Source organism: Octopus bimaculoides, chromosome 4 (assembly GCF_046866305.1).
Source record: "Octopus bimaculoides isolate indiv1 chromosome 4, ASM4686630v1, whole genome shotgun sequence".
Lineage (NCBI taxonomy): Eukaryota > Metazoa > Mollusca > Cephalopoda > Octopoda > Octopodidae > Octopus > Octopus bimaculoides.
In genome coordinates, this window is record NC_142931.1 from 73,058,689 (window position 1) to 73,085,800 (window position 27,112).

At 35.6% G+C, this 27,112-nt stretch overlaps 1 protein-coding gene across 2 annotated transcripts; it reads right to left on the minus strand.

Moving 5' to 3' along the window:
• Positions 1-413: 413 nt before the first annotated feature.
• LOC106867855 (uncharacterized) lies at positions 414-25,227 on the minus strand. Of its 2 annotated transcripts, XM_014912894.3 has the most exons (8): positions 25,114-25,208; positions 23,444-23,604; positions 20,543-20,632; positions 9,719-9,893; positions 6,960-7,042; positions 2,623-2,664; positions 2,450-2,539; positions 414-860 (listed from the first exon to the last, which is right to left on the minus strand). In XM_014912894.3, exons 1-8 carry the CDS (start codon positions 25,181-25,183, stop codon positions 777-779), a joined length of 795 nt encoding a protein of 264 aa, XP_014768380.3. In that variant the 5' UTR covers positions 25,184-25,208; the 3' UTR covers positions 414-776. The 2 variants fall into 2 exon arrangements, with proteins under 2 accessions (XP_014768380.3, XP_052823105.2); XM_052967145.2 differs by lacking the exon at positions 20,543-20,632 and having other exon boundaries at positions 694-860; positions 25,114-25,227.
• Between the last annotated feature and the right edge of the window lie 1,885 nt (positions 25,228-27,112).

The following is a 27,112-nucleotide window of genomic DNA, read 5'->3' on the forward strand; positions in this document are numbered from 1 at the left end:
AAGTGGATGGGTTTCTTTTGAATTCCAACTGATTTTATCATATTGTAAAGCATGTCAGAATATATATATATATCTCAAGCTTAGAAGCTTGAATAAACTCTTCATACTCATTGTTCAGTTTTCGACACTCAAGTTGTAATCACAAATCAACATGGATATTTATCACTCCAAAGGCATCAAAATGAGTGTATTCAATAATAATACTGCAAAAGATCTTGTATATATATATATATGTATATATATATATATATATATATATATATAGTCAGCTTTCAAAAAAAAAAAAAAAAAACTAGTCATACCCCATTAAAGTGTCAGATCACCATCTGCGATCTGAAATACAAGATTACATGCATACACACACACAGAATTTTCAGAGAAACCACAAACACATCATCGTTGTTTAATGTCTGTTTTCCATGCTGGCATGTATGTATATAATGGGCTTCCAAACAGTTTCCATCTTGTAAATTTACTCACAAGGCATTAGTTCGCCAGGGGTCATAGAAAACACTTACCCAAAGTGTTGCACAGTTATACTGAACCCAAAACCAAGTGGTTGCAAAGCAAGTTTCTGAACCACATTGCCATGCTTGCATCTACACATGCACACACCCATTATATTTAAGTTTTTAAAATATATAAGTTAAAAATTAGAGATCAATATAGCTACAGTAAACTTTCACTAGATAGTTACTGTCATCCAAAAAATTCATGTTTATTTACATAAAAATTAAAATAAAATAAAATAAAGCAGTATAATTTTTTTAATTCCATTATAAACTTTGGCTTTCCTCAGTAGATGTAGCATCAGCAGACCCTTCTTTGTCTTCTGTATTTTCTGATTCACCAATGGCAGACTGAAATATATACATTTTTAAAAAAGTGTAAAAGATATATCACAAGTCAGGTTGTATTTATTTAATTTGAAAACAATAAGAAATTGTTTATTTTCATCAACCCTTTTCCAACCATATTTCTGTTAAAACTTTTCTATATGCTGCTCTTTGGAACTTTAATACAAAGAAGTTTGAAGGAGAATGTTTGTATGAGAGTCAGAATCAATCTCAGGCAGGTTGGTTTAAAAAAAAATGTTAACCCTTTCATGACTATATTTCAATAATAAATATCTTACTTACATAGCAAGTTTTTCAAATGTTTGATGAGGGAAAAGTTAATTTTATCAACAAGTACAATGAAATAAAGTCAGCCCCAGTAGGATTTGCAATCAGAATGCAAAGCAATGGAAATAAAGACTATTGTTGCTGTCAGATCAGCCAATTTCAACAACAAATATATTCCCCCTGTTGGAGCAATTTACTAAAATAAACTTCATTAGTAAGCTGGTGATTAAAACAAATTGAGCACAAATGTATCAACTTGTGGTCGAAAGCTTTTACTTCAAATATGATTTAATAAAATGACTAGTCTTATATCTTAAGATAGTGGAATTCTCAAGCTGGTTGTGCTAAATAAAGGGTTGAAAATATGAGATTCAAGCAGGCATAATGATTGTATGTGTTAATTGTAGTACACTCTTGTTGGCTTGAGAGAGAGTGCGAGAGGCACATATAAAGCACTCACTACACTTTTGGAGTGGTTGGTATTAGAAAGGACATTCAACTATAGAAACCTTGCCTAATCAGATTGAAATTTGGTGCAGCTCCCCAGTTTACAGTCAAACTATCCAACCCATACCAGCATGGAAAATGAATGTTAAATGAGGATGAAGATGCAGATGTGTGAGGCAGTGGAATCAAAGCTAGGAACACGTAACTGTAAAGTGGACTCACTGATTATTTAATGAAGCTTGTGCTAAATGACAACACTACTGATGACTCAACAAGTCTCTACATGGTTGCCCAACTTGCAAGAAAGAGCACACAAATAATCTTCAAATCGCATCTAACTATTCCAAGGTATGCATATCAAATGTAGTTCTGAATGTACAAAAAGTTGAGACAGTTATAGAGGGAAAGACAAGAGATTTGCTCAATCAACAACTAGATGCAGCAGCTTCACTTTTGATAACAACACTCATGAACCTTATAATACAAAACTACCCATTTTGGTATGTCTACAATGAAATTAAAAACTTCTGTTGTAACCCTTTGTTAGCTTAGTAAAGAAAAACCTAATTATTTTACGAAATCACTCAGGCAATGTACTCCAGAAATATGAAAAAACGTCTATTAACCCATTAAGTCCCACTGTCCTATAAACAGGACACTAAATGAGAACATTAAATAAGCTATATCACATTGTCTCAGTGTCCTAATTATAGGATACTGAGTATTTCTATTTCTACTTGAAGTAAAGGAGTTTTAATAATTTTTTTCTTTTCATTTTAACCTATTTTCAATCATCTGTAAAAATTTAAAAGTAATATTCAGAAATTTAAGTACTCTGGGACTTAATGGGTTAAGGGGAAATATGTTTTAAATTTTACCTGTACAAGATTTGCAAAATCCTCAGCTTTTGATGCCAGCTCAGATAATGTTTCATTTTCATGTTTTAACATGTCATTTTCAAAAGTCAGCTAAAAGGATAAAAATGTAAAACATGTATTTCGTTTTTTTTTATTTATCAATACATAAAAGGATGAAAAAGATTGATACATACTTCCTCAACTTTGGACTTTAATTGTTTGTTTTCCTCATGTAACTAAAAAAATAAAAAATTTTAAAAAAAACGGAGTTTAGCTCACCACTGAACAAATGTATTTGAAATTTAATTCAATTAAGTAAGCAATTTCTAGAAATTGCTTACTTTCTAGAAACTTCAGTTAGATTTTTTTTTTAAAGTATGGCAATACACAATTTTTGTGACAGAAAAACATACCTAAGAGAATGGAAGAAAACATTATGAAGAAGGAGAAAAAAACATACATGGGCTGATAAAACTTCACAAGAATAAAGCAATCCACATATATATCACTTCATGCAAAAGCCAACAGAGGCAGTCTCAAAGAAACCTGATGAGTGGCATACTATACACCAAACCCAAATAATCTTCAAAAACAGACACGAATTTTTCCTTGACCATATTTCTAATGAAGAGATTATTTTAATTGGCTTTCAATATACCTTGGAAAAGTATAGTAAAATATCACATTTTATATTTTGGTAATGACCAGCTGCAATTATTTAGGTTACAAGATCTTCAATTATAAACACTTTAGTACAAGAGGATGTGCATTTAAATCAGTTACAATGAAAATTAGTGATATGTGAACTTGGCACACCAAATCAACTGTAAAAGGTTGGTATGTTTAGAAGTGGCTGATACCAACCAAAGTTGAAGTAGATAAAGACAACACTTTTTGTTAGGATGGAAAGAGATCAAAATAGAAAGGCTTTAGCATTGTGAAACCAATAGGAAAAGTGTATCAAGTAACTTAAATACTAGAAAAGAACAGAACATATTTCCCATGAAATTTAATTCAATTAAGTAAGCAATTAGTAAAGTCTGACTTTCTAGAAACTTCAATTAGATTTCTTTTTTAAAGTATAGCAATACACAATTTTTGTGTCAGAAAAACATACCTAAGAGAATGGAAGAAAACATTAAGGAGAAAGAACACATGATAATGCATTTTGGTAAGCTGCTACAAAGGTGCATGCCACAGTACAGTTCAAAAGTTCTTTGACATAAGCAGGAGAATATACTAGCACAAAAATTTCTCCTAGACTTTTATGATTGGTACCCAGAGAGGTCTCTGTAGCAGAAAGGCTACAAACATTTCTATTTATAGGGAAAAATAGGATCACAGCTACTTGTGGCTTTTTACTTGAAAAAAGCATGGTTAAATTTGGCAGAATGATTGCAGATGTTATCACATACCTAAAGTTCTCAACTACATTCAAGCTGCAAATTACAAACAGTGAATACGTATCTTTATTCTGGAAGTACATATATTGCACATGACAAGATATTTTGTGCAAATCGAATTGTGTAGCTGTGCTTATAGTTGTAGCCATGAAGTAGTGGTTATACAACAAAAGCACTAATGAATTATGTGCTGCATTAGCAACTTGCAGATTTATACTGTACTCCACTACGGGAACAATTTACAGTCAGACAGAATGGAGCAGAAGAAATTTAAGTGGCTGGACCTTTGACAGAACAGTGCTGTGAACAATATACAAATTGAGCATTTCAACTTCTCCAGCTTTCATTTGAGAAGATATTACAAAATGAAGCATACAGAGCTAATGATAGCCACCAGGTATTGAAAGCAAGAATTTGTTTTTATTCCAACTGTTCATTTTAATGCATTTGGAATCAGAAATGAACCCTTCCATCCTAATTCTATGCAAGATTTTGTTGACTTACAATCTAAACATCAAATTAACCCTTTTGATATCAATTTAGAACAACTCATTTACAAGTTAGGATTTTCCATCATAATTTTAGCCAAGAATCATTTGTAATGTTCTAAACACCTAAATTAATTCTCTATTTTCAAAACTAAGTGAAATATTTAGATGATGCCCTTCGTTAAGATTGGCTAATAACGAAGTAAATTACTTAGTTAAATTTTTTCAAATTCATGATTATTTTCAATGTCACATTTTCTTTGTAAACAGACATTGAGACATTTCTTGAATTGACCAAGTCAACGAACAAACTATTTGGCAAGGAGATTGAACAACACATTAAGACAAATGATGTTTGCCAACTTGCAAGACTTTAGCTGTAAAATTTTACACTCTATACCAGATTCACTTTGCATTAACTGAAAGACTTACTCAGGCAGCAACCTGAATATTTTCATATTATCACTAAAGACAATTGTTCATTTACGAGCCCAGCAATGTTCAGTAAAATCTTGTTTTGCCATCCCTTTTCACTGCCCTAGGTCATTACCGAACAATATATCAACTGAAATGATGAAAAACAGCAGCTGTAAGAACGTTTTCATAACTCTGGTTTTGAGCTTGAGGCAATAATTCTAAAATCTTACTTGTATCACTGTTTAACCTCTAAGTTTCATTGCGACAATTAACCAGATTAAATACAAGTTGGTCTTAGAATTCAATCATTAGTGGCAGAAAAAATGCCCACCATACTAAAAATATTATCTCACCTAGCCTAGAGGAACATAAGCATATACATGGTGATTTAATTAGAACCAAAAGGGTTAAACAAAGAGGTGACAATACAAGAGACAAGTGGGGTCAGGGATTTATTGAATGACCTGAATATATAATTACAAAAGAAGATGAAATAAAAAAATGGATGCGGAATGGGTTTGACCCACCAACCACATTCTTGCATTGCACCGTTCATTTTGTCTTTTTATTTTTAAACTCCGCTTATTCTGGCACTTACATACCCAACATTCAGACTACTCTAGACATGCTTTCCCTCTTAGGTGATATAAAAAGAGGTTCACTAAAGCATGCCCAGAGGCAAAGGTACCTGATGCGATACCTCTTCCACATCGCTTCTTTCGCTATAGCTATTTTGACTAGAAAACAAAATTTCTCTTCTTTTAGAGGAGGTGGCAGAATGATCTTATTAATCAATTTGGCTGACAGCTGAACTCTCCCCAGCTGTGACAGTACCCATTTGGTAGAAACACACAGTTCCGAGACACGGACACTGTGATTGCATGCAGAACAGTTTTGTTGCCCCATCTGCAATGTGGGCATATAGGCGAAACAGTGACACCGTGCCTCATGAGTTTATCACAAACTGGCAAGGCATTTCGGAAGCACAGCCGAGCCAGGAACCGCTGGAAGTTGTCCATAGGTCCCCGGCTGAAAGTCCTTTGATGCAGGTTGGCAAGCCGACTTTCATCGAAACCCAGAGTCTGCCCCATCACACTTGCGCTCTACCAGCACATACACAAAGAAACAGCTTTAATATCAACAGCCCTTTGAACCTAAAATACTAAATTTGTATTCCTCTTCATCATGATGTGTGCTTGATGGTTGCAAACAATGCCTTCTTAATCAACAGTGTGGTTGCTTCTTGAAATGTGTGATCTTTCTAAACAAAATGTTCATCGAACTGGTGTCACTCGTTTCCAGTTCATTGCATAATTCCATATAAGCTGTTTGTTGTGCAGTACACTGGGAAATCATTACCTCATTTGGAAATAAGTAGGATCAAGAAGGCCATACAAAACTATCCCAATCTACTCTCCTCTGATCCATGCTAGCACAACAGGAACATTTAAGACATTGGGCAGCTGCTTATGCTAGTACACCACTGAAGCTATGGTAGGAAGAAAAAATATTTGCCAAAAAAGCTGTACAGTAGGATCATACCAGAACCAATCGGTTACAAGATGAACTTAACCCCACACATAATTAGATCATGGATCTTATCACCTCTTGACAAATGAGGTGGTGAGAATGGGTGAAATACTGACCAGTGTTTCTAAATGTGCTAAAAGATTTGATTCTAAGAGGGTGTAGGCTTTAAGTTTAAGATTTATAAAACTGTAACAAGATAAAAAAATGAGATGTAAATAATCAAAACTAGCATTTATAAATTAGTCTTTTTGAAGAAATGGCAAAAAAACACCTTCAACAGCAATAGTAAAATGCTGCATTATCTTTTAATATGAAGCCATTTAACCAAAGACTAGTCAGGTTCCAACACGATTTCAATAATGCATAACAATGAATGTAACAAAAAAAAAAAAAAAAAAAAAAAAAAAGCATGAGAGATGAAAAGAGAGAGAGCAAAAGAGTTAGAGAGAATGAAGAGAAAGAGTTAGAGGAAGAGATGAGACACAGCTTGAAAAGAGTGTGGAAGACAAGGGAAGTGAAAATGAAAGACAGTATTAGTGAAGAATGAGAGAAAGAAGATGTGATTATTAAACTTGGAAAATGGAACCCTAAAGGTTGATAGACTAATAATGAAAGAAAGAATTATTTGAAATGTCAAATTATATTTAGTATCAAATTTGTTATCAAAGAGAAAAACAGAAGATGTATCCATACTGCTTTATTTTCTTCTAAAGTTTCAGCAAGGGCTTGCCGTTGTTGTTCAGAATAATCTTTCCAGTAGGTTTCAGGAATATTTGCTGAAAAAAATATTGTCATCATTATTACATAAAAAAAAAAAAGAGAAAAAAGAGAAAGAAAAGGCAGTACAGAACAACTGAAAGCCAATGAAGCAGCCTGACCTACACTGCTCAGCTTGGTAGAAATAACAGTCAAAGTTTCCTAAAATCAGTCGTAAACAAACAAAAGAAAAAAGTTGCAGGTATGGTTTTGTGGCAAGAAATTAGCTTCCCAACCCCTATGGTTTCAGGTTCAATCCACCTGTTTGGCACCTTGGGCAAGTGTCTTCTACAATAGTCTCAGGCCAATCAAAGCCTTATAAATGGATTTGGTAGAAAGAGAAAGAAACCCATTGTATAAGTGTGTGTGTGTGTGTGTGCGTGCTAAGTGCTTGTCTGCTCCTTCTACAGCTTGACAACCAGTGGTTTGTTTATGTTCCAGTAACTGAACGGTTCAGCAAAAGAGACCGAAAGAATAAGTACTGGGGTCAATTGCTTTGGCTAAAGCCTTTCAAGGCAGTGCCCCAAGCAGCAGTCCAATGACCGAAGCAAATGAAGATAAAAACCCCTAATGAAATAGAACAGAACTCTTACTCCAGTGAATTAAATTCTAAGATGATGTGGTGACTAAATCCTTATCCACCTCCTCCACTTAAAGTCAGCAAAATTTGTAAATCTATTTTGATACTTAGATTACTCAACTCTGAGATCAAAGCATTCAATTGCTTAAATTCTACTTCATGAATCAAAGGTTGAAGAATACCTAAGTAAGATATCACAGCAAATTGCTACAAGGTGTGAAGGAAACCACCAAAGGGTGAACACTGTTTCAACTCCCACCCACCTCCATCACTACTTCAACTTCTAAAGTTCACATAGGCTCAATGGGACACTTAATATTAAAATCCAAGTAGCAAGATGGCAGAATCATTAGAAAGGTGAATGTAATGCTTAGCATCCTTTCGGGGGTTCATAAAGCACCAGATAAGCACCGGCATCGATATAATTGACTAGCACCCTCTAAAATTTCAAGGGATAAAAAAAAAGCAATGAGTGCAATCTGATTTAATGAGTACCTTAATTCTAATCTATGACAACACATACATGGGTGTTCAAATTCCTGAAGAAGATTACAAAAAGAAAAATCAGTTGAAATGATCCCTTGTCTAATGTATTGAGTTTAGTTTACACATATGCAATGCTGGTTGAAAAACTGACTTCCTCTAAAATTACACAATAGCATCAAAACATTTCATAAATCAAAGATATCAATTAAATACTAAAGATGAATAGTTAAGATTATATATAATTTCATAACTATTAACCTTATCTTTAAAGATAAAATATTTACAGCTATATTATGTTTCAATCAATTCAACAACCATCCTTATCCTGAATGTATACACAGTACCAGACAAATTCAAACACCCACCCGCCCACCATCACCATCATACACACACACACAAACTAAATTAGCATTCTTATATCCAAGTATATAAGTCAGTAGCCTTAGTGGATAAAGTAATATTTCCAAGAGCTTTATTCAAATGACATCTGATTTTTTTTTTTGTTGTTGGTTGCAGTTTTTGCCCAACCCTCATCAACCATGACTATCCAGACTTTTGATTAAGACATCCCAGCTGTAAGCATCCTGTCTTTTTCTACTACATACACAGGCAACCAATTTGTCCAATGTTGTGGGCTCATAGGTGCTGATGACATGTAAGCACACTCAGTACACTATATCAAGTGACTGGCATTAGGAAGGGCATCCAGCTGTAGAAACCATGTCAAACACACGAAGCCTGGGAAGCTCTTTAGCTGGCCAGCTCCAGTCAAACTGTCCAGCCAATGTCACCATGGAAAACGGACGTTAAATGAGGTTTTCTAAAGCAGTGGGAAATAATTTATGAGAGGTTTGTTTGACAGCTATTTCTATTAAGCAACCACACAAGATCCCACAATAGCTGCTATACACTATACTTGAAAATCACAATCCTATTTGTTCATCATACTGCCTCAAGAAGTCTTGACCAACATGTGCCAACATGGAAAAAGAAAGACGTATGCATAAACACATCTAACAAGTTACAGTAGCTATCTCCTATTAATTTTCACTCACAAGACTGACTGATGGCATCAACTACTTGCCAAAGATGCTGGACATTGTGATCAAACTTGAAACCATGCAGTTGCAAACATCTTAATCATATTAAGAAGATGCTTTTAAACTAAAGGTAAAACATCAGATCGAATTATCTCCAATCTATACTGTAAATATTGTAAGAAATAAACATATGTAAAAAAGTTAAGATCATAAGGAAAAGAAAGCATGGCTGTGTGGTGAGAGGCTTGCTCCCCAAACACAGGTTTACAAGGTCAGTCCCACTGTGTGGCACCTTGGGCAAGTGTTTTGTAATGCAGTCTTGAGCCAACTGAAGCTTTGTGAATGGATTTGGTAGAAACAGATTGGAAGAAACGTGCCTGTGTGCATTTATATGTACACACACACACACACACATGTATTTATATCTCCATCGATTGACAACTAGTATTGGTGTATTTTCATCCCAGTAACTTAGCGCTTTGGTAAAAGACTACAACTAAAGCAAGTAAAAGTATATATAATCAGAAAAGACACATAGAAACTAAAAGAAAAAAAGTGAAATGAAGAGGAGCTGAAGGAAATATAATTACTTTCACACATTAATTCATTAGCCTCCTTTTCTGCGCTCTCTATGTTGGAGGTCTGCACAAGCCTTCTCTCAGTTTCTGTTACCTTCCCTTCTGGTTTCGGTGAGTTTAAGTTCAGCTTTGAGTCTTGCAAAACAAGTGTTCTCTGTGTGGAATCAACCAACTTCGATTTTCCTGACTGTTTTACCACCATAATAGAAATAAACAGTTAATTTTTGAAATAAACTTACAAAAGAAAAAGCAAAACTATTTTATAAATAATAGATAACATTTTCATTAAAATATTGTGATATTGGTTATTTGTATTGTGAAAGTTCAAGCATTCGATAAACATTTTTCCAATTAAGAATATGATTCAAAAATTTATCTCTTAAAAAGGATAAAAGTTTTCAAAACAAAGTATAACTATATCAAGTTAGAAAATTTAACTTTTTTTCTTTTAGAGATTATTTGCTAATTTACTAAGAAACTATATTAAAAATTGAAATCTCCCAACATTTAAATAAAACTGCAGATATTGACTTAAGATTATCCACAAAGCTGATTTTCGCTAAGTGGAATTTATAGCTGTTTGAATTCTCGCCAATTGCAAAGAAAATTAATGGCTAGAACTCAAAAGGGTAAAAACAGAATGCTGATAGGGATTACAGCCATAATTAAATTAAACATTACAAAGCACTTTGTATAGTGTTTAAAAACCGACTGAATCACCACCTAAATATAACCAACTTACAACCAAGATGCTCACTCAACTTATAAGAAATAGCTGTTCCAAATCTTCTCTAAATCACACCACTTATTACACGAGATTGCTGTAATTTGAATGTAGATCATAGGTCAACTCATTTAGAGTAGCCAGTTTACTTTTCTCTCACCAAAATTAAAGACCACGAAAGTTAAACATTAAACTCCTGTAAACTATAGTAGTCACTGTTTAACCACAAGACAATACTGAGCAAGCAGATCAATGATCTAAAGCACTTCAGTCAAAAACTTCCTAGGGTTCTTAAAGCTATTGTAAAGTACAGTACCTGGTATATCTGGTGTGGCGTTAATGACAATTTGGTTAGTATTCTAGTGGATTGACCAAACAACCAGAGAGGCTTCTTTGCTGACTTGTAATTTATCTTGATGACTCAGCAGAAACGAAACTGCCCTACACTTTTGACTTAACCCCTTAGCACTTAAACCAGCCACACCCAGCCCAAATATTCTACCCATTTTATGTTCAAACCAATCAAATCTGACCTCTCACATCTACCCTACAATGTTATTCTTTAAATAAACAATCATCAACATCATCATTTAGCGTCTGCTTTTCCATGCTGGCATAGGTTAGACTGGAACTGGCAAGCAGGATAGCTACACCAAGCTCCAGCCTGATTAGTTATGGTTTCTATGACTTGATGCTCTTCCTAATGCCAACCCCTCCAGGAGTCTAATGGGTGCTTTTTATGTCCTACCAGAATGGCTGCTGGCCACAATTATGATTTCACTTGGCTTGATGAATCATATCTTTCAAAATCTCAAATGCTACAAAATAAATGCGTGATTAATTGAAAACAGAATGAATGAATAAGCATTGTATTTAACAAAGTAACCTGAATGCTAAAGGGTCAGATTCCATTAGGTCAATTTTGTTTTTCAACCATGCCAAATTAAGTTCAGCTAGTGTAATGAAGATAGCTTTATCAATTCTTTTACCACCACCACAAAAAGCTGGTCTGTGCTTATATTTGTAGGAATACAACTCAACACATGAAAGAATAAACAGCTCAGTAAGTACAACTGAACAGTGTAGTTCAAATCACTGCTCCATATATATATATATATATATATATACACACACACACACACACACACACAGGGGCATTGCTAGGGTAAGTGGTGCCCAAGGCAAACATCAAAATTGCTCTGCACCTCAACCAAAAAGTGGAAACTCACATAGAAAAAAATAACTGATTTTTAAAAATTGCAATAACATTTAATTAAAAACTGACGAAAGATTACAATTTTATCCTCCATACCTTTAAGGAAGCAAACTGATCAATAATTTGTCTAAAATCCTTTCTCTCAAATTCATGACTTCCCATGCTGAGAAGGGCGAGATAATTGAGTTGTTGCTGGCTCATGGAGGTTCTCATATACGAAAGTATTAATTTCAGCTGGCTGAAAGACCTCTCACAGCTGGCAATTGAAACAAAAATTGTCAGCATGATTTGTAGGCTGATTCACAAATTTTGAAAAATGCATTCATCTCCAAATTGAACAATGAATTCAAGGAGGGCTTCTGGTCTTGTAATCATTTTGGCTGTCCAAGTGGTCAGCAATGCTCTACAATTCAGTATTTCTTTGAAAAGGTGCTCTCCATTAACATCAGAACTGCATATGCCAGCAAAGACAGTTGCACTTCTTAAAGGTAGAGTTGTCAGAAACAGTTGTGTAGCACAAGCTACGGACATCGAGAAGAAAACCAAACAAAGTCAGTTTCGTTAAGGCGAGTGAACCATTCTTCCATTTCAGTTTGAAGACAATTAAGACCATCCTTCATTATTCTTCCCAACTCTTTCCTCGTGGTTAGTTTAGCGTCCTTAATATTTTCACCAGTGGATTGACGTCTTTCTTGCCTTCTCTGAAAACCGACATTCCATTCCTGGCACAGAGCAAAGCCATCTTCAAGGGACTCACAAATCAAAGATTCTCCATCTTCAAAATAAATTCAAAGAGACTTGATAGCAGCAGCAGCACTGTGAAGTTCATACTGGACTCTCAAAGTCTCTTTTGCACCTGGTCAATGCAAGAGAGAGAGAATCTTGTTCCAGAATCCCTGCAAGTTCAAGAAATAGCGGAGCATCCAATTATAGAAATTGCAAGCATTACTCCTGGTCTCAAGTCTCGGTTTCATCATCACTAATTTTTTTAGAAAACTTGAATTAGTGAGAGATAATTCGCCACTGGTCCAACTGCAGCACTTCTTGCACGCCAACATGTATTTGACAGATATTTGACTAAGAGTTTCCCAGCGCAATAGCGAGTCACTTGTGCTAAAGAAGTTGATCATAACCATATTGTTTTTGGCTGCATGTAGACCTGCCAGATTGAGGGAATGATTGTCACAATTATCGAAGTGTACCAAGTTCTTTTTCTGAGTCTTTGTTGAACCCCACTTCGGTGCCAGCCATTATAGCAGCATTGTCATAGCATTGTGATCAGCAGTCTTGCAGTGTAAGTTCATCGGTATCTAACTGTCAAAATTGTTTCAACAAGGCTTGCAGAATCTATTTTGCTTATCTGGATGAATCCAAGAAAAGATTCCTTACAAAGTCTTATTGACATCAACGTCCACATATTGCACAACTTTTGACAATTGCATGATGCGCCTGGTCAAGGGTCGAATCAATCAGTAGACCGTAATTTCTTGCTTCACGGATAGGCTTCAGTAAATTCTGACAAACTGCAGAGGGCATGATGTAGATGAATTTGTTTTGTATTTCTGGCGAAAGATATGACATGGATCCAGGATGGTATTCTGTTTGAGGTGTTCTTCCATGACGGGGTCAAATGTGGCAAGCAATTTAAGCAATCCAATGAAATTTCCGTTTTTGAACTCATCCTTCAGCTGAATTGACTCTCCATGCCCCTTAGATCCAGATTGTGAGTTACTAGGAATTTAATACAGTGAAGGATTCTAGTTAAAATTTCATACCACTTCTGTCTTTCATTTTCAATTTGTAGCTGAACTTCCCTAACGATAAGCCCTTTATTTTCAGCGACATTTCCCTCCATTTCTTCCCACAGCATAAAGCACTTGCAATGATCCTTGGAATTTTTGTGAATATGCATTCTTTCTGGTGCTTTCCGGTGATTAACCTCACATTCTTGCTGTAATGAAGATTGATGCTCTGATCATGAAAAGAAAAGGCAACATATGCGGAATAGACTTTTTTTAAGGAAAGTAAGTCATTAACTTCCTCACCACGACCATTTCCAAGTTTTTTCTTGAACCAACAACTGTTCATTGTCCATTTATTAGTATGGTAAAAAGGCCCTTCACTATCCTGAAAATATTTTGGACCCAGTTTTAGTATCTCCATTCTCAGTGATTCACACATAACTGCTTTCCCAGTCCCCTTGTTGAACTTCAAAAGCTTGATACCATGTTGTACAATAACGTCTGACATGTCAGTTGGAGGTTTCTCATTTCCATCAAATTTACTTAATTCAGCTGCAGAGTGAATTTTCAATCACATTTACATCATCAGCAACACAACTGCATTCTTCCTCTGATAGAACCGTATAAACAATCTCTCTAGCAGCTTCACTTTCCACCTCTTCTGGTTTTGACTGACCTGACGTATATTCATCACTGTCATGATGTATTGCATTCAAAACTGCTTCAAATGCCTGTAACAGGTTCAGCCAACTTTGTTGTGCTGTTTGTCGAACAACAAGGTCCATTCCTAGCAAAATAGGACAATAGCATCTAGCTTGACTTCTGCCTCCAATTTTTGCCTGTTCTGTCCTTTGGCTCCACTTTCCTTTTTCCCAAACATACGTTTGTTATGAAGGAAGAAAACGACAAGGTTTAATGCATATACGCTCATGATTATGAGATTGGAAGGCTACAATGGATATTACAATGTAACTTCATTATTCAGGCTGACACCAGTAATCTAACTTGTTCAAACAATTTCAAAGAAGACAAGTATATTTTCGTATAAAGTTTATTGTAGAAAAGATTTTCAGTACAAAAATAAGCAAGCAAACTTGAATCAGAACTTTACAATCACACTAAAATTTGCTAGGAAATGAAAATCATGACTTCAGTGTAAGCCAAGCCTACATTTTGTCTCATATATGGTAAAATTGACTTGTGTTTGTGTAATAATTCACACTGGTTTCCGAAAAAGTGTGCCAGACTCAAACCCAGGGAGAGAGAGAGGGAGGGGACATCTTGTTTATCAGTTACCAGACAAAGTGTGATTTCATTCCTTTTACTCTTGTTGCTACTTATCCACATTCTACTAAAAATGACTGCTAATTTTATACGATTGACTACATTTGTTCTGCAAACCAGACTTCTCTTATAACTGGGTGCTTCTGGAAGGGGGTCTACAGTCTTTAATAGTCAACCAGTTCTAGAAATACTGGTCCAACAACAATGAGATAATATTGTTAGAAAAACAGAACAAAATAACTGTGTAGCACACAAAAGCACATTTTCATGAATTCAAACAGAGTAAACTAGTCGGTGGGGATAGGGGGGTGGGGGTCAGCATATGCATTTTGTGAGGTCAAGTAAGAAAACCTATTCCGTCTAGTGGCATGGATGGCAAAATCTGAAAAGGCTTTAAATTGTTTTTAATGGCTTAATTAGATAATGATCTTGGCCAAAATTGCACCCCAATCAGAATGGAATCCAAGACAAGTGCCTTGCTTGCCCCACCCTAGCTATGCCCCTGTATATGTGTGTGTAGCTGAAAGAAGATTCAAATCAAGTAGGTTCATTAACCCTTGATAAAACAAGCTTATAAAGTAGAGCCCTATATAACCTAAACAGATGTTATACCCAAATATACTTACTGTATATAATAATTACCTCTGAATAACAGTTCCAGAAAAAGCAACCAGTCTTATAAACACAAGGGTACGGTTTGAATAAGCTGTATATAGTGGTTCAAGAAAAAGGATCTGCTAAACTTTAATAAGTCATAAGATGACAGATCTTTAGGTCTCACACTGATGACATACAAATTAAAGCTACAAGAAAATGCATAAGATCAGAAATTCTTTCAGATTCAGCAGCTGCTAAGGAACAAGAAAACTGAATGATTTAATAAAACCAGGTATATTTTCCCTATTTAACCAATCAGGGACCTCATATGCAATTTGGACATTTAAAAAAATTTGGGGATTTGACTGATCCAATGCAGTATCTTCTAAGTTGGTCACTAAAGGATTAAGCCCTTCAAACCGACCACCTGCTAACCTGCTCAAGCATCATATGCATATTATTGCTTACTTTAAATCAGCCCTATGACAACTGTCTTTTTCTCAGGAATCATATATACAGACTACAAAATCCAATGCAACATTTTTAAGATAGTAGGGTGATTTGGATGAGATTTACTTGTTTGAGCAACCTAGTATAAGCTCTCAAATTGGCTCATTTGCAGATTGCTGAGACCCCCTTCAGTCATGAAGGGCCATGGGATTGCACCTAGAAAGTTACCCTCCTAGGCACAAGTTCGGGCAAGGTTGTTTATGGAAGACCAGCAGTCACCCATGCATACCAGCCTCCCCTCTACATGCCACCAGTGTTATCTAAAGCAAAGGCCGATACAGCTTGGCACCAGTGACGTCGCAACTCATTTCTACAGCTGAGTGAACTGGAGCAACATGAAATAAAGTGTCTTGGTCAAGAACACAACACGCTGCCCGGTCCGGGATTCACACTCACAACCTCACGATCGTAAGCTCAACACTCTTAACCACTGAGCCATGCACCTTTGCAGATTACAGATCTAGTTAACCTATGACAAGTAAGCAATATGGATATCTGATATCAAAATGTATGTGGGGGTGGTTCCTTTCATGGCAAGGTTTCACATGTTATATTATGTAACTGTGTTACAACAGAGGATGAGAGTGAATATTATTTTCTAACTAAACAAAACAGCCCTGCAGTCAAAGGGAGACGTAAGGAACATTGAACATGGGAAAAATTTGGCTCCAACATACAATGCGATAGCAGCCAGTTATCCTCTTACAAGAAATACTTCATGATGCAGTCTTTGACAAACTATATCTGTGAAACAAAATGGTGTTTAAATTGAGATCAGCTCTCATCAAGGACTTAAAGGCATTCCAGCCATGACCATCATGTCTTTCCCATGAGAACAGGCAACCCAAGACCACATTATCTAAAGTCTCCTTTTGTACAAGAGATTTAGCTACTATTTCTGTTAAGTCAAGCAACTACATAGTGACTTTTCATTAAATCAGGGCCAATAACAAGTGGTGGATGGGTGAATGAACAGAACATTTGACAAAATGTCTTACATTGCTATTACATGCCTTTGTTTCAAGTTCAAATTGCAGAAGTCCATTTCAAACCTTGATTCTTTCAGACTTGATAAAATAGGTATTAGTAAAACACTGAAAGTGGTCTAATACTGTTCCAGTGTTAAAAATCATAATTTAAGGATTGGCTAAAATAACAACATGCTAAGCATGAGATTTCAGAATTGGAGAGTCAAGATTCAAATGAAAATGTTTAATCAATTGAAACATTTGCATTAGGTTAGCTAGATTCATTTTCCTCAATATAAATTTAAGCATTCTTTTATTTTTTCCCTCTACTTATTTCAGTCATTTGACTGTGGCCATGCTGGAGCACCACCTTTAGTTGAGCAAATCGACCCCAGGACTTTTTTTTGTAAGCCTAGTACTTATTTTATCGGTCTCTTTTGCCGAACTGCTAAGTTACGGGGACATAAACACACCAGCATTGGTTGTCAAGCAATGTTGGAGTGACAAACACAGACACACAAACACATATATACCACGGGCTTCTTTCACTTTCCGTCAACCAAATCCACTCACAAGGCTTTGGTCGGCCTGAGGCTATAGTAGAAGACACTTGCCCAAGGTACCACGCAGTGGGACTGAACCCGGAACAATGTGGTTGGTAAGCAAGCTACTTACCACAGCCACTCCTGTGCCTGCATGTTAATATTAAATTAAAATAAGGCCATGATGTAATAATGTTATATACAAAACTGCTTTTATGAGGAGAGAAAAAATTAGAAAGGCTATCTCAAAGATCTGCAGCAGGACTTTCAAGGTATGGAGAAATGGAAGAAACCAATTATCATGGAAGCAGTTCAAGATGATGTATTATCAGACTGGATTCAAATGCTAGCAAGTGAGCACACTAAAGACACAATGTCTAGACAGTGGCCAAAACCGGACAACAGATTAGATTTAGCATTTTGGTACTATGAATAGAGTATGAACTTTTACATTGGCTGTCTTTACATATTTATATTTAGTAATAATGTTAATGTAAGACAGTGAAACAGATTGTCACATAGTTAGACTGAGGAAAACAATTAGGCAGAGAGCAACAAAAGACTAATGGTAGCCTGAAGAGACATGTTATGCAGCTACTTGAAGCATCAAGGGGAATAATTGCATTAAAAATTTTAAAAAAGACCCAGACACCAGTTACCCTATAATCCTTATTCCCAGAACTGAGCAAGGAATTAACATTATAAAGAGGATTGTGACAAAAACAATCTTTGTTAATTGTGTTACATCCACGACTTACAACAATGGTTCTCAAGGATTTTTGCCCTCTGATTTTACTTGGGTGGCTCCTCATAACAATTCAATGCCCAAAAAAATTCTACTGTATCCTTAGGTCCAGGAAGACCTGGGATGAGGTGGTGAGGCACAACCTCCGAACATTGGGCCTCACTGAGGCGATGACTTCTGACCAAGACCTTTGGAAATACGCTGTGCATGAGAAGAGCCGGCAAGCCAAGCGAGACGTAAATCCAAGGCCTCTGCCAGGGGTGTAGCCAGCTCACTTATGGGTACCTTCCTTCATTGGACACTAAACTTCGCTTGCGAAGACTTGTTGAGACAAGTGAAATCGGAATCAAACTAAATTCGACGACTGGCACCCATGCCAACGTCGTCTCCTCCATTGAACACGAAACTCGGCTTGTGAAGACCTGTTGGGGCAAGCGAAAGCGTGACTGCATCTGTGCTCAGCGTCGCCTTCCTGGCACGTGTAAAGACATTCGAGCGAGATCATTGCCAGTGCCGCTGGACTGGCTCCTGTGCAGGTGGCATGTAAAAGCACCCACTACACTCTCGGAGTGGTTGGCATTAGGAAGGGCATCCAGCTGTAGAAACTCTGCCAGATCAGATTGGAGCCTGGTGTGGCCATCTGGTTCACCAGTCCTCAGTCAAATCGTCCAACCCATGCTAGCATGGAAAGCGGACGTTAAACGATGATGATGATGATTAAGAATTGTTAAAATATTGTGTGACAATAAAATCTTGTAAGGATATCTAAGGGCCATATGGACCTCAGTTGAGAACTACTGACATATAACAAGGGTGTAACTAGTTGTCAGAGTAAATACTTTGATAACCAAATGCTTTCTCACTAATCACCATGAAACGGTGACAGTAATATTAATGTCCATACGGGCAATAATCCTGCCCCTTAGTATCAATCATTGTGCCTCAACATTTACCATCCATGTCTTTCCTATTAAAACTGCAGTGGATAGGAGAATGTGCTAAACCAATACAGATAGCTTTTGATTTCAAAGCTTTTACATTACGAGAACATTTTGTTGCCAAAAGTTTTATAGTATGAGGAACTTGCATGTAGCTCTGATGCTATGTTGGCAACCCCTAGCTAAGTATCTTCATATCTGTTACAATTCAACAGAATGGTTCTTTAAATTGTAATACATAGCATCTTAGCTTGCTTTCCTTTGCTGCTTGTTTGAAAACATTTGTGTTACAAGTTCTCAATTAAGAGATAATTAGGAACAAATAAACTGCAAGTTGAAAGTTACCTATAATTCTGCTGCCTACCCCCCTCATCAACACATTAAACAGGTCTATGACTAAAAGGCATTCCAGCCTTGATCATTCAACTATTTTAGGGATATCAAGAGCTTTCTCTAACTAGATCTTGTTTCTGTTTGGAATGGTGGATGCTGTGTACAGAAAGCAGAGAACACATTTAACATATCTGCAGGCTGTTCAGTAGAAGAGTAAAAATCCCACGAATGTCATTTTGTCTTTTCATCTGCCTAAAAATTTAAAATTATACTAAATACCATGTATCATTTGCAGTTCTATCATTTGTTACTTGCAGTCTATGAAAATTATAGACTACAGAAACCAAGTTAACTGAAGACCAAGGTAGCAGATAAATTTGGATGTTCAAAGGTTTGGGGTAATCCACTTTGGTTGGAGAGGTTGTCATGTTCCTAGATAAATTTTATTAGGAGTTACTGTTCTAGAAAAGACAATGCCACATCTTCATTGAACATTATCTTTCTGGTACAGGTTCTATGACTAGATGCCCCACCTAACATCAGCCTATTTATAGAGTGTATTGTGTGCATTTCATCATGCACAAGCACCAGTGAAATTGTCCTGTGCACCACAATAACCTAAGGCATCTCTACTCATCCAAAGCAATATGCCTAAGAGAGTAAATAGAGAGAAGTGTTAAAGTGAGCAGGTTGAAGGAACCAGAAGTAGGACAGGAGAAATCAAGGATTATAATAGAAGACAGGGACAGTAATGGCAGATTGTAATGGGAGAGAGATAGTAACAGTAGAGGGAGGTAGGAGTGAGTTGATAACAGTAGAGGCAATGAGAACCAGATTAGATAACAGAAGAGTTTAATGAAAGAGACAGTGGTGGCAGCTATGTGTCTGTGTAATAAAGATTGAGTGACAGGTAATAAGGATGAGAAATGGAAAGACTAAGCAATGGGCGACTGTGCAACCCGGAGCATAGAGAGTGATGGCATGTAAGACAAAAACACTGACAGAGAGGAATGCAAGCAGAACTATACAAGTAGTCTTGATAAGAGAGAGAGAGGTAGAGTGATAGGGGAGGTGGGACAGGTAAGGGTACTGAAGAAGAGCAAGTTTAGTGTAATTGTGCATCACTCAGGGACTTGATGCAATAAAATGAAGAAGGGTGCCTCTACATTTTCTGTCAACAAAGAGTTTTTTTTTTTTACAGCAATTTTAACCATATTTAGAATTTAATGAACATTACCTTGGTAGGAATTAATCCACTTTTGCCCACTAGATGTGTGGAACCAACTGTTGCACATGGCTGGAGTTCCTGCAAAGAATCTCTCTTATTCTGCAAAGAACAGAGAATGGCTGAGTGGTAGGAAAAGGTAAATGTAATAACTATTAAGTTCCTAACAAAAAATTGTATATGTCAAAAGACAAGACTTGTAATGATTTGAGCAGAAAATATCCAAAACCAGTGTCTTTATACAACTATTTGGAGCATCTTTGTTTTAATACATTGGCTGTAATGCAACTCTTAGTTTCAATTTTTTTTCTTTAATATATGTAGCCATTTGGACTTAAAATAATGTTGCACATGTATAAAGTTTAAAAAATGGAGAATAAAGATGTTAATAATGAATTAAATGCAATTACTATCAGTAATGATCATACATGTACTGCAAAAAAAAAGTCGTCCCACCTGTCCCATGCAGTTTAATATAAATTTGCAGGTAACAAAAAAGTAGTTTTGACTATTTTAACACAAAAACAGTTCACTTTCATCCTGTAGTCCTATGATTTATATCAAGAGATCGACCCATCGTCCATTAGGAACCTTCCTCCCAATTTTTTTGGCTTATAACCCAAATTACCTGAAAACATGTGTCAGCATAGGAAACGGATGTTAAATGATGACCTTGTCATATTTAAATGAGATTAATGCATATGTTGCTATGCCATGATAGCACAAGTACGTTACATTGCTGTTTGACTCGGATAGTGTCAATGAGGACCTGCAGAACTGATATACACTTGTATGCACATGTTGGGCTTTCAGTTTCCTTTTCCCAATTCCATTCAAAATGTGCTTGCATTAAGATATAGACAGCAAAACCAAGCCCCAAAATATGAAGCTGTGAAGTGAATTTCATAGCCACACAGCTATGCCTGCCCCTATAATACATGCACACATCCTCTCATAATTCTATACTGATGGTCAGGTTTGCTCCCTTCTTAGAGACTACAATGATGTGGTAGGCCAATATCAGGGACTATTTTGTCAACACACAGATTGTATTAAAAAAAAAAAAAATACTTGATTGAAATGGCATGAAGTGTATCACCAACACAACTCGGTTCTTTTCAAGACGGCATAGCAATTCTCATCACAGTAAAAATGGTGAGTTTTCTGAAAATTCAGGTTGAAAATGAGGACCAAGTTCGAGTATTTGAAAATTGACAAAACTACTCGGAAACGAATAGAACACTTTCGTTACTCAATAGTTTCGTTCTTCAATAATTTTCGTTTGCACTTCGTCATTTATATTCAACTTATCAATATGATCTTCTATGATGTGTTAATGTAAGAAACTGAGATACCATTGTATAAAACTGATACGACCGTCTCTGTACAAGTCCTTCACAGGAGGTCAATGGAGTTTCAAGTTTCCATAACAACATCAATTGCATAAGTTCTGCATTAGCATTTCCTCACTACACACAAACAATATCTAGTTCTAGAAATTACATTACATTCCAATAGAAATTCAATGACATTAGCAAGATTGATATTATTCATTGTAAAAGTGACATTCAAAGGCATGATTAAGCAATTTAAGAAGTTTACGTGTATCGGACTACAATAAATAACGAAAGTATTCAATAACGAACACATTAACAAACAGAAGCATATAATAATGCCTCACAAGCAGAACTATTCAAATGAAAATGATTTTTCACTTTCTACGTATCAGTTCCTAAAGTTTTTTTTTTTTTTTTTTTTCTGAAATGGCATTCTTAAAACACGAGTACAAGAATACATGCTGTTTACATATTCACGTGAAAGGATACTAATTAAAAGCACGCCACACATTCTCTCCTAGCTAACAATTAAGTCTATTTCAAGACAAATTTCTAAAAATCTCGTCCGATGAAAGCGGTTTCGAAAAATGGTTGACGGATTTTAGGAATAGCTGTCACGAATAAAATGGATTTTCTTTATAGAAAAAGCACAATTTAAAATTTTTCTAGACATTCTGGGATTTCACGTGTAACATAAATAATACTTCATGAGCCAATGAGGGAGCCAGTGAAAACTAAAATTAAACCGACTTATTAAGTTTTAAAATATGATTAATGAACACCATACTTAGGAATTTTTGTAGATATTCGCGGATTCCAGCATGTCAATTCAATGTAGTCACATTTTGTAAAGGTATTGTTTACGTACATATCCAAAAACTTTACAATAGAACACTGACAAAATAATTTATCCTAATATCAACGACATAATGAATTATAAAAAAAAGATTAAATTATCAGAACTAATAATACATTAATCCAGTATCAGAAATTCTTTCGCTTAGTGGTAGCTACAGCACACCTATACAAGTGTGTCCCCGACTTAGTTTCCTAAGAACGTTCAGAAAAATAGGTAAGTTTTGATGAACTTTTTCAACCTTTCACATGGTTTAACATTACGATTATATCGGAATTCAATGTGGAAAAAAAAAAAAGAATTAGGAGCAGATACAGATCCATACTGACACATTATGTCTATATAACTACGAAATGAAACTAGAAATTCTGAAAAAATAAAATATTTGTGAGTATTTAATTTTGTTTTCCACATTAAATTCCAATACAGCACCTGAAAGGTATTTGTAAAAAAAATTCATTAGAACACAATTTTGCATGAAAGTTGGTGGGGTACAATTGTGTAGGTATGCCGTAATTATATATGCTACATTTTCGGAGGAACAACGGCGAAATAAAACTTAGATTTGTTTCGACCAAAGATTAGTCCAGGCCATGTCTAACTTGATAATATATTATTTAAATCATAAGTTAGTAAACAGTACTTGTACAAGCATTAACTCTATAATATGTGTCACTGTATTTAATGTTAGGATAAGTAGAAACAAATGTAATAACTAACCGACAACTGGCATTTCTTTCCCATGGTTTGATATAAGTATACAACTGAGGCAGCAGAAGTAAATACAAATGGCGAACAGCTGATTACTGCTTCTCTTCCAAACTTTACTTCCTCCAAATTTCCCGCTACATTTGTAGGCGCGATTTTGATTGGTTTAATTTCTGAAGCATGATTAGCATAAATTATCGTAAATTGGATTGACAGTGAATAGTGGAATACGAAGTTTTGATACAAGTTGGCTCATGTGTTTACATATAAACACGTATCTATCTCTTTATCTATCTAATGCATATGGATATGATATATGTCTATATTTATAAAGTGAGAGAGAAAGCGCTATAATAACATACTCAGCATAACAACCCGTTATTAATTCAGGGCTAATTTAAACACACTCATACAATATATATATATATATATATATGTATGTATGTATGTATGTATGTATGTATGTATATATTTATATTTCATGGATAAAATCTATCTATTTAGGATTGACAGTGCTATATAAATAGTTTTTATCAAACTCTTGACTACCTTCTATTTCTTCACATATACACATCAGCAGTTCTATGCAGCCGCTTAACTTTTAGAAACAACAGCTAAATCGCTCTTAAACCACTATTATTTCGTATTGCAAATTATTACAAAATATTTATAAAGAACATATTAGATATTCTAGATACACATAGCCTGGAAATAATTACACAGGAAGCATGTCTTTGATAGGAATTCTTTTAAATAAAAATGAAAATAATACGAAAAAGAGAGGGGGGAAAAAAAAACATTTCTGTCAGTATATTGTAAATTATCAACTACAGTAAAGTCACATTCGTATTTTTCATCGGCTTTTATTGTTGGAATTTAAACCCTTTTAACACCCTCTTTCTACCGAAGTACACTGCCTCTGTTTCAATTAATATTGTAAATAATGAAAATTTAAACTATCATTATTAGCTGGTGTTTGGAACGTGAGTTTAAATATAATTTTGATGGCAGTTTTTAGTTTAGATCACTTTAAAACGAAGTTTGCATCATAGAATTAGGAGCAGACTTAGCAGGTTGTTAGTAGAAAATAAAGTAAGATTTCACTGCTATTTCTAGCATGTCCGACAGCTGAAAAATACTTTCTTTTAGTCTATTAAACGGCTTTTTTTCTTCTTTTTTTTTCTGATGGTGATGAATTTTATCAAATAAATTCTGCTCCCCTAAAGCTGTTGAACCACAGTACTGACCAAAAGCGTACTACGATCGAAATCGAAAACAACCACAGAAGTGTACTTGGTTTCTTTCAGAGGAAACTAATGCTGGCCTACACCGGCAATTAACGAGTAGGCATGATTTCAATCGTCTAAAGCATCTTCTTCGTGGAAGACACATTGATTCAACATTTAAGTCATTTGCACTTGTTTAGGCTTAGCGGATTTGTATACGGTCAGTTTTCTTTTTCTTTTGTTATAAAGGCGATCGAAACAAAAATAAAATAAGTACATGTTGTGTTTGATCGAAAGAGAGAGATAGAGAACAGAGAAGTTAATAAGCAAAACAAGAAACAGGAAAAGAGAATAGAAACTGTATAGACAGGTAGTTAAGGAGAAGGAGAGGGATGAAGAAAGATACTGAATGAAAACTGTAAACCATAAATACATCTTGAAGCACTTTAACTTAACTTTTCTTGTTTGTTTTAGCAACGACAAAGGTCACTTCCGTTTTCTCACTCACCCTCGCGCTTCGATACATGTCATCTTTATTTTTATTTTTGCTTTTTTTAATTTTTCTTTCATATTTTTTTGTATTTATTGATTATATTTTGGATTTTTATGAGATAAAATTTTCTCAATAGCACTAAGAGTAAAAGATGTTTTAGGTACTACTAAAGCAGCGTGGTCCCGAACGCGCAGTCACGCGTCCGCGCTAGCTAGTCGTGATTGGTAGATCCTAACCCTAACCCTAACACGTATTCATTTACGCGCGCACGCGCACTTTTTGTAGGATCGACCACTCACGACTAGCTAGCGCTGACGCGCAACTGCGTGACTGCGAGTTCGGGACCACGCTGCTTTAGTAGTACTGATGTTTTATATGACACATTCTACCAGTGTCCCAAGTTTGAAAGTGTTTCGTTAAGAAAACAAGAGGCGCCCGCCAAATCAGAAATGTACCCCACTGATTTTGTTTCCTCATAACTTCCACAAAAATGGTTACTTTTTAACGAAATTTTCTACAAATACGTTTCACATGGTGTAGAAGCCGCTTATATCTAAATATGTTGTGATAAAAACGTTTCGGGGAAGTTTGGACAAAAGATTTTTAAAATTCACAAGAGTCGACTTTCTTTCCTCATGACTTTCGAAGAAAAGGAGTATTTTTAAATCAAAATATCTACAAATACCTTTCAGCGTGTCTAGAGTACGATTATATAAGAATTTAATATGGAAATACAAAGTGGTGGGATAGAACACATACATACTGACATACATCACATCTTTATATATATATACAGACATACATACATGCATAAAGCAATGCGTATACATATACAAATGTTCCCCACCAACTTTGTTTCATTATATCTTCCAGAAGAATGAATATTTTTCAATTAGTCTTTTACAAATATGTTTAAGAGGGTTCAGATTCCGATTATATCTGAATTTGTTGCGAAAAATGTATTAAGGGTGTGTAGGGAGAGAAGATACAGAAAATTGATACAGGTCGGCTTTCAAGAATTCGCTTATTTCTTCCTTCCAAGCTACAGAATGGCAGTAACAGGAAAGTTACTTCTTCAAATGTAAATAAGTTTGTGAATAGCACAACTCATTTACAAAATAGTACATTCAAACCAGAGTGGGTGGAACTGTCAGATAGGTTGGGGCGGTTTTCAATTCGACTCTCTGAACTGAGTTCAATATCTACTGACATCAATTTTAACATTCAAGATTTCGGGATTAGTCCAAGGCGCTTGAATGAAGGTATTATTAGAGTGTTGAATATTGAATCTACTCCCGAGAATTTATTAACCCCCTCAGCAGTAGATTGTCTTCATTTCATTGACCATGCCAAGTGTGTTCACGTATTAGTTATTTTACTACGTGTGATGTCAAGTGATCGCTCTACTTGAACCAGACTTTATAAATTGTTGCACGGGGTAGCGCAGAAACTATACTTGCGTCATCTAGCTAAACTGTTACACTTAATAACTGGAACTTAATGGTTGAAACAGTGTGACAATGATAATCAAGATGAAGCAATTAGTCCGAATATATTAGTGCGTAGTACTTATCTCTGGTTAAGATACAAGACCAGCAAAATCGTGAGATGTGGCCAGTCGACAGCACCGACCTAGTACTTACTTGACTGACGCTTTATTATATCAACCCTGAGAATATTGAAAGCAAAGTTGACCTCGACAGGATTCGAATTCGGAAGGTAAAGAGCTTGAAGCAATACCACAATTTAGTTTTCCGAAGCTCTCACAATTCTGTCAGCTCAATGTCTTATAATAATCCTTTCTACATTAAGGCGCCGAGCTGGCAGAATGGTTAGCACGCCCGGTTAAGATGCTTAGCGACAGTTCGTTCGTCTTTATGTTCTGATTTCAAATTTTGCGGACATCGATTTACCTTTCATCATTTCTAGGTCGATGAAATAAGTACAAATAAAGCATTGAGA

What these genes read in the sequence shown, in the direction of transcription:
- LOC106867855 (XM_014912894.3), bottom strand. Translation starts at nt 25,183, where the DNA reads ATGTATCGAAGCGCGAGGGTGAGTGAGAAAACGGAAGTGACCTTTGTC. An exon ending in TGCTAAAACAAACAAGAAAA is followed by an intron (nt 23,605 to 25,113) that starts GTTAAGTTAAAG and finishes ATCATGCTTCAG; the next exon opens with AAATTAAACCAATCAAAATC. An exon ending in CTTTAGAAGAAAATAAAGCA is followed by an intron (nt 2,665 to 6,959) that starts GTATGGATACAT and finishes TTATTTTTTTAG; the next exon opens with TTACATGAGGAAAACAAACA.